General features: G+C 32.7%; 1 protein-coding gene across 1 annotated transcript; it reads left to right on the top strand.

The window, feature by feature from the left end:
- The first annotated feature begins 1,300 nt into the window (after positions 1-1,300).
- LOC149553022 (calcium-binding protein CP1-like) lies at positions 1,301-2,270 on the top strand. The gene has a single exon (XM_089789826.1). It carries the CDS (start codon positions 1,363-1,365, stop codon positions 1,873-1,875), a length of 513 nt encoding a protein of 170 aa, XP_089645952.1. The 5' UTR covers positions 1,301-1,362; the 3' UTR covers positions 1,876-2,270.
- The last annotated feature ends 6,869 nt before the right edge of the window (positions 2,271-9,139 follow it).

Below are 9,139 nucleotides of genomic sequence, written 5' to 3'. Positions count from 1 at the left end.
CAACAATAACTTGATATATTTTTGAGTTAATTCAAAGAGGACATTTTTGTAGGCCTCAAGTTTCTTGGTCATACAACACCAAAAAAATTCATAAAGGTCATATTGTGTATGCATGTATAGACATTTCTGACTTTTCACATCTTTCAATATGAGGACCATAGATCTGTGTTCCCTCAACTATAGCAAGTGTATAGTAGTACACTCATTTGGTGGTATCTATTTAGAATCTTCTATTGAGTTGTTATCAAACCCACGTAGCCCTACTAGCTTTGCCCCCATCACAATAGTGTGCTGCACTTCTCAGCCCACCACATCGCCCTATTTGTGCCCTTATTTAACTAATATGTCAACATGTTCATCTATTTCTTAACTTCTAAAACTTTTATAATTGATACATGCATTATGATATTGCTAACAAGATTCAACTATGTAGTTTTTTTTATCGTCAAACTCAATAACATATGTTTCATGAGTAGTGGTTTACAAGAATCCAAACTCATTGACCCATGTTTTATGAGTAATGAATGATTCACAAAAACCTAAAAGACTACATAAATGAGCAAGCTAAACAATATTGACTACAATAGTATTTGCCTACCAACAAGTACTAACAATATCTCTTACTTATCACTCTAGAACTGACACAAACTATATCTAAAAAATTAGATAATCTTATACATAATACATTATAAATATAAACATTTTAAACCCAATTTATTTAAATAGGCTGAAACCCCTTTTTTTTTTTTTTTTTTTTTCAAGGAACAAAAAAGACGGCTGAAAAGAATAATTCATGAACAATCCTTACATCATCCTTGTGTGTTTTTAAAGTTTAAAACTCATTAACATAATACAAATTTTTGGAGAGAGCAAGTCCAAATGGTAAGAAATAACCAAACGAAATATAAAAATAAGATTTGACCTTTACCTTATTAGGACACAAGGCACCGCCGCACCGCTAAAGCCCCCGTTGGTGTATTACTTGGCACGCAAGTTTTTTGACGTCTGACTATTTAGTCAACTAGACTTCATTTTATATAAAGAAAAAAATAATAATGATGATTTATAAGAAGAATTGTTTCAATAAAAAATTGTTTCTCCCCTTGGTAACCCATGTTTCTTAGTTTGCTGTTCAGACGTTTCCAGATATTTGCAAGGAAACTCTTCCAAATTCCAGCACGTCACTGCTGACCTCATTCCTCGGTCTACATAAACGCCGCTTGCCGACCTCAATGCTCACAGTTTGAATGTGTTGGGCTATAAATACTTTTCCTACCTTTCATCCTTTCAATTGAATCCATTCAACTGCTGTTGAACAAGATCTAACAACGCCCATTTTGAGTTTTTAGACAAGACCAGAAAATGTGCCCTCCAAGTGAGATAAGGGAGATTAGGGGATCGAGGTGCCCTTCTCCTATTGTGAAAGAGGCCTTCAATGTCTTAGACAAAGATGGAGATGGAAGAATTGCTTTCAATGATCTCCAAGATTTCTTCCACGCCCACAAACAAACATCTCTGAGCAGAGAGGAGATTGAATCCATGATATGTGTGGCAGACAGAGACCATAATGGGTTCGTGGAGTTTGAAGAGTTTGAGGGGCTTATGACGTCGTTGATGATGAGAGAAGAAAAAAATGGAGAAAACAAAGGTTTGGAAGAGGCATTCAGAGTGATGGACAGGGATGGAGATGGTGTTGTGGGTGTGAAGGATTTGAAGAGCTTCATGGAGGATGCGATGCACAATGTGAACGTGAATGATGAAGATGTTGTGGAGATGATTGAGGCAGCCGGTGCTTCTGCTCAGTCAGGCATCTGCTTCAATGATTTTCTGGCTCTCATGATGAAGATGATGAATGGACCCCATGAATTGGCCTGACTTTTGCTTTTATTTTCCAATAAAATCTCCTCCAAATCGATGGAATCAGTTTTGATGAAGGTGAACAGAGGTTTTTCAAATGGATTCTGCATATCATTGTATTTCCCATGGCCACAAGAAGAGAAAACTGAAAAATCACACCAATCTGTATGAGGAATGCTTCTGCTCAATCAGGGATATGCTACAAGGAATGGCTGGCTCTTATGATCACCGTCATAAATGAGTTGCTTTTGAGGCCCAACAAAAATGTATTTGTAAACAGTTCCGTTAAATGTGAACAGAGAGCTTTCAAATTGGTTCGGCTTATATTTGTTTTTCAGTGTGTTTCCCACTAGCCCAAGAAGCAATAAATGAAAATGAGCATTTGTTTATGGAGGAAGGCTTAAATTGTTCTTCATCTGTGTCGGACCGGATCTGCCCCTTTTTTACATGTATTTCCAATTGAGCTAAGAAGAAAAAAATTTGAAAATGTCATATTAATGCACTAATGTTCATTTTTTCAATGTGTGTTTTAGATGTTTAGATCTTCTGAACAAATATTCATGGAATTGATCCTAAGAAATACAAAGATTTCCCGTAATATTGCCACAATAAGTAAGACCTCAAAACAAATAATTGACATTTAGAATTATAAAAGATCCTTCAAAATAAATAATTGACATCTAGAATTATAAGTGATTATTTTTTTCTTCTGTATGGAGCATTTCTAATTATAATTATGTTGTTCTTTTAAATAGGATACGAAAGGAATGAATGAACAAAGACTTCATAGTTTGTAATTTGGATGTTTACGAGACTCAGAGTTTATGGGACTGAGGTTTATAGTGTTCAAGTTTTCTTTATATTTATTATTTTAATAGTTGTTTTCTTTCTATCATCTTGATTAGAAAGCTAGTAGATTGGTTGTTCTTATCTTCATCAAAAAAAATATACAATGAATGAACGATTTTAATAACATTGTAAGGCCTAAGCAACTTAAGAGATCCCCTAAGTAGCATGTCTTCAAAACCTTAAGCACTTGGTAACTTCTTCTTTAAATATGCTATTCAACAATGAATTTTGATTGCAAGGTTTGTTGTTTTGTCTAACTATGTTTATTTGAATAAAATATTTAAATTGTATGTTTCTAAAATGTCCACATAGTTGAAATGGATGTCATTGTATTCTGAGCACTTATGATAAAATGTCACTCCTTCCCTACCAACCTCATGTTGTAGAATATGCATATCCTTTTTAATTTTCATTTTTCCTCAAGTATCATTCATCAACCTATTTTGCATCTCAATGGTGCGAACTAGTCTTAAGTTTTGAGAGTTATAAGCATTTTTGGTCTCCATTTGATATATGCTCCTATGTATCATTTTCTTTTTGGTTTCTCCTAAGGTTAAATTCTTTGATATACTAGGCTTTTAAACACCTATTTTATTTTGGCCATGTGATACTTTTGAATTTTTCCTCCCAAACAATTGTATTTCTTATTATTGTCTAAGCATTCTTGTATGTTAGCATCTTATTCTTAATCTATTTGTCATTTTTCTTCATCCATGTGTTATTTCTTATATCTAGTCTTTCTTCCATAATCAACATAGGTCAACATTGATTATCAATAGTTTATGTTTTCTTTAGGTAGTTTAACAACTAGACCATTTTGGAAGATTCTTATAGGAAGTTACATATTTTTATCAATAAAATGTCATGAGGGACAACATTTTTATTTTAAAACTATTGATGATTAGATATTTGGACTCCAACTGTTTTAATTTGAGTGCTTCTAGAATGGGCCCTTATTTCTTTTGTTGTTGTCGTGGCCAACTTGTACCTTAGTGGAATGTGTGTATGTAAGAAAAAGAGCATGTAGTAACCAAGCGAGGAAGATCTACAAATAGAATTCTGGTAGGACAAAATTTAGAGAAGTCACTAATACATTTGGGGCCAATTTTCAATGGCAATTTTTGACGGGCAATGGAATGCCTTTTTCTCCGTCAATTTTACAAGGAAATTTTGAAAAAAAAATTGAGTATTGTCCACATTCATCAAAATTCTAGCACTTATACATTAGGTGTAAATTTTTGACGACTAGGAGATTTCCAATGGAGTTTGGTTTTGAAACATTTCCCACATTCATCAGAATTCCTATTTGAAATTATTTTCAAATGGCCTCCATTCAACCCTATTTCATTTTTCACTTTTCAATTAGGGATTTTGGTCTGGTTGTCATTTTGCTAGGGTTCAAGTTTATGATTTTTTTGGGAGTATATAGAGACTTCTTCAAGAGTTCTATTTCATTCCTTTGTCATTGTTGTTGATGCTTTCCTCTTTGATAATGTCATTTATCTATGTTTTAAAAAATGAATGAATAGTGGAATTCTCCATTACTATTGTGAATGGTGCACTTATGCCATGACTTGGCATTTTTTTCTTCTACATGTAATTTTGCAAAATGGGTCCTCTCTTGCACGTGTCATCGATTTGTTGGTTAGCTAGGGTTTGAGTTGAATAATTGGGGATTTCACTACAAGCACTTAGACACTTCTTTTCAATTTTTTTGTATAAATGGCATCATCTTTGATGGAAATCTAAGAGAGAATCTCAGCGTGAGGACAATCCTCTCTTGAATATTCATGTTTTTGCAACACGATCCAAATCTATAAGTGGATTTTTTTCCTTTATTCCTTAGATTCACAGTCATCATTCTCTTCTCTTTTGAAATCTAAAACAAGGGCTTTACCATTTACATATGCATCCATTGTAAATAATTTAATTGGTTATACTTTGAAATCTCTTTTTTTTTTTTTTTTGTGTTTAGTCAATATTGACCAAGTATTTTCAAGGTATTGATGAGGTAAAAGAAGGATTTCAAACTCCTTTTATGTCTAATATCCATTCTTTCAACATACTTGCTATGATACTGGTTGCCGCTCTGTGAAGTTTTTCCTTTGGAAGACTTTCATGAAAATCTGGACATTTTTTGCATTGATGGCTTCAACTAAAAATGTGGAAATTTCCTCTATAAAAAAATGTTGTGCATGTTGTTTTTGTTCATTTCATGGAATTTTATTGAAACTCTAGATCTCTATTTTTAATGAATTGGCTCCATATCTATTGAGCACTAATGATTTTGAGATACATAGCATGTTAGATTGAAGGTTCCTTATAAAAATATGATGCTCAACTGTGAGATTATGGCTCTATTTTTCAAAAAATATCCTTAACAAAAAACCCTTTGAATAAATTTTTGAATAAATAAGCAACAAAAGGGTGTTGGCTTATGGTACAAAGCACATGCAAATACAAGGTCTAATGGACAAGCCAACAACAACACACATATTGGATAGAGTCAGTACAAGGGGTGTTGAAAGAAAAAAAACTCACACCGTAAGTGAAGGCAGGTGAGGACACAAAGGGGAAGCCCACAAATAAGGACCAAACTAACACCACAAGAGGAGGGTGTGAGTTCCTTTTTCTCTTTTTAACAATTATCCAAGTGACACCATCCTTAGGATCCCCAAAAAAGGAGACATCGTAAGGGCAGTTGACAACACAACCAAATGAGAGCTAAAAAAGTTGAGCCACGTTATCAGGACCATGATGCAAGTTCACCAAAGAAGAGGGAGCAGAAGTGTTTGCCAAGCTAGAGGGTTGAGCACAAGAAGAGTCGGTGGAAACATTAGGAAGGCCTAGAAGAGAGGTTGAAGCAACCATAGTGTAGTGGGTCTCGTATTTGCATTATGTACCTTGTTATATATTTTGATTTGAGAGATACCTTGATACTCATGTTGGATGACATTCAGGATGACCTAATGGTCAAATACTATATTTTGATTTTCCAATATCATAAATGTTAGATGTTATTTTGTTTAGTTTGATCATAGATGTTAGATGTTATTTTGTTCAATTTGATCATATTTGCATAATGATGCTTATTGATGTGACATGATAATTTATGATTATATCTGGTTATCTTGTATTCAAACATATACTCTATTTATGATTATATGATGGAATTATTGGATTCTAGATACTTTGATTTGATGCTACAGTTAGTTACTTCATTCTTTCTTTGAGATGTGTTATGATGCAGTGAGTGATTTAAATAGATTATTTTAATGTGATTAAATAAATGGTTATTTATGTAAATTAATACATTTATTGCTTCGGCTTTATTATTATATGCAATTGCACTTGATCGTGTTATTTAGTGTGCAGGATTTATATCTCGAGAGTTGCACATGGAGTTAGTGGTTCAGATGTTCATACCTAGCCAATGTCATCCCTATATGGTTGACGATCCTATTTAATTGATTAATTAAACCCTTTGGCGATTTAATAAATCTAGACTCATTTGCATTATGTGATTAGACCAAGAAGCACGTCTGTGCATTTAGAGGTTCACATTTGTCATGAAATTTATTAAGGAATATTGTGATTTAATAGTTATGAAAAAATTATATTTGATTTAATTATTTTAATTCCTGGCAGCTTTGTCATGGTTGAATTCCATTTAATTGGAATTACCTGATTTTGTTTGGGTTGAGAAAGGGTTTTTTTAGTGGCCTAATTAATTTCTTGATTTTATATTTGACTTTTAAAAGTGGATATATATTCCAAAAGGGAATTATTTCCCTCACTTCTCACTTGTGGAATTGTAATTTTAAGAGAAAATATTCCAAAATCCTCTTAGAAGTATCTACTATTTGATTCATTGTAGGAGCTACGAGCATGGGATTGTCGCGAGGTTGAGATCATTCGATCCAACTTGGGGAGACCTTCATTTGCAAAGATTTTTGATGGTGGCCACAGAGTGATTATTTAATCACATGCGTTCCTATTTTAGCCCTTTCGACTATGAGGTAGGGCTCTCCTATTTTATTGCTTTCACTCCGTTTTGGAGTTTGTTTTTGGCAATAAACTATTTGGAGGTAGAGAACTAGTGTTTCCCTTCATTTTTGCATGCTAGCTCTACTTAGTTGGACAGGTACGAACATTTGAAGCTTTTTGGGTTTGGGGTTTTGGGGTTTCAAGCCGTTATGCTAGTCATTTTTGCATACAGACTCTGAACCCAAATTTTATTTGATATTTGTGACTTTTGTACCCAATGACATAATGAGTTTTAATTTTGTGGTTTTGGGCATTTTTTGATTTTCACCTCGATTTGCGTGCCACCTAGTTTTCTTGGCACTGAAGTTGGTCGTCGATTCAAATTATCTATAGGGATATCTATTTGACCCTAGATGTATTTTATTGCATTGGGATTTGTGTCAAATTCATACTCTCAGATATAGGTCGATTGAGTGATTTTGTTATACTTGTGATTTCTTTGTTTCTCATCTAACCCTTGTTGTTTAGGATCTTGATGTAGTTGGTGTGCCCACACATGAGAACATGCACATGCATTTGTCAAGTTCTTGCGAGTCTCGAACTCTCGGTTGATATCAGTGGAGTTATGTTCATTGGAGTTGAGTTGGGAAACTGCATTTCCTACAAACACTCATCATGTGATGAGCATGGGTATGTAGGGTAGACCTGTGGAGGGGCTTCTCTCGTTACCTTGACTAATTTTTGAGAAGATAGTGTGAAGAATTTTTCTAAATAAGTGATAATTAAATAAATTATTGGGTAATAAACACTAGTACATTTTGGCAAATATGTAACTATGTGACTAAAACATTTAGTAACACCACTAAAACTTTTAGTCACGTGACTAAAAGTGATCAAATTCCACTATTTATTTACATTTACAACTAGATGTGACTAAATAAGTGACTAATTGGTCATTAGGTAAAATCATAGGATCAACCAAATAGAAATGAATAAATAAACTACTAAATGTGTGACTAGATAATTAGTCACTTAAACACATATGACTAAATGAACTGCCAAATAAATTACTAAATAAGTAACTAGATAATTAAACAATAATAATTAGTTATTTATACTTTCTCTAGGGTTTGTTTACCAATGGATTAAGTTAATATTATTTTCCATAACTCATTTATGATCTTTGGACCTTGTCTTCCCAATACTAATTATGGTTTCACTTTGCATCACCATTTGGGCTCTTTATTCAATATTGCAAATTGATTCCATTTTCCTCTAAGAGGTATATCAATAAATGGGTGGATTAATATTTTTTTGCTTAATTTAATTTAATTTAATTCTATTTATATTTATATTGATTTGGATTCTTAATTATTTATTCCTATATTCATAATCAAAATAATTAATAATTTATAACTAGTAGTTAAAAACGTAGTAAAAAATATTGATAATTTATTAAAAATGTATATAGCAATATGTAGGAACATAAAGAGATAGACAAATACCTGAAAAGAGCAACGTAGAAAGAGATGGCTAACGAGACATCACCATGAAGATGTATTATATCTACATTATTGACATATTCTCTCTTATGCTTTCTCTCCCTCTCTCTTTACATATTAGTATTATATATCATAATTGATTATTATATACATTTTAGATGACCTACAATTTTTTATCTATGTTTTGTGAGAATTGTTTCCTGAAATTTGGATAGTTAAATGTATGAAAAATCTAAAGAGAATGGCCAATAAAAAAGGGGTAGGGTGGTCGAGCTAGGAAGTAGGGACCTTATCATCATCTATAAACATACTTATAATGTTGAATAATAAAAATTAAAATGGGTACTTAAATTTATTTTTTTTAAAGTGAAAGTGCATTCTATGGCACCATATTTTGGAAACCCCATATGCTTTCTCAGTCTCAAATCATTACAACCAAGTTTTTCTTTCAAATATGCATTGAATTTAGCCATTATACTTTGGTGGTAAGACTGATTTTATTTCCTTGCGATCTAGATTGGGGCACTTTCACTAGTTTTTCATACAGGTATTACATAAACATTTGAACATTATGTGATTTTGTGAGTTTTTCAAGAGTTCAAGGGTGTTTGCAATGATTATTTAATATTTTTTGTGTGGATTTTAATGTAATTGTAATGTGGCAAGTGACTACAAAGTTCAAAAGTTGCTTTGTAACATTTCTTTAATGTAGAGACTGATGAACTAATTTGCAAGTAACCAGACCTTCAAAGTGGCCTTTTGATTTGCATATCTTCTAGGAACACTTCAATCTACAGAAGAGGGTACATCTATATATTTCCCTTTTGGTCACTTAAAACATGTTTGAATCTTTTCATATGTTATCTTGTAACAAACCATTCAAAAGAGGATTGGTAGCCTGACAATTAGTCTTGATTAGACATTCAGGAGAGATTGATTCTAAC

The sequence above is a fragment of the Cupressus sempervirens genome, chromosome 6 (assembly GCF_028749045.1).
Source record: "Cupressus sempervirens isolate cs-2001-9-10 chromosome 6, ASM2874904v1, whole genome shotgun sequence".
Classification (NCBI taxonomy): domain Eukaryota; kingdom Viridiplantae; phylum Streptophyta; class Pinopsida; order Cupressales; family Cupressaceae; genus Cupressus; species Cupressus sempervirens.
The sequence above is the reverse complement of the archived record's forward strand: the minus strand, read 5'-3'. Positions and strand labels throughout refer to the sequence as shown.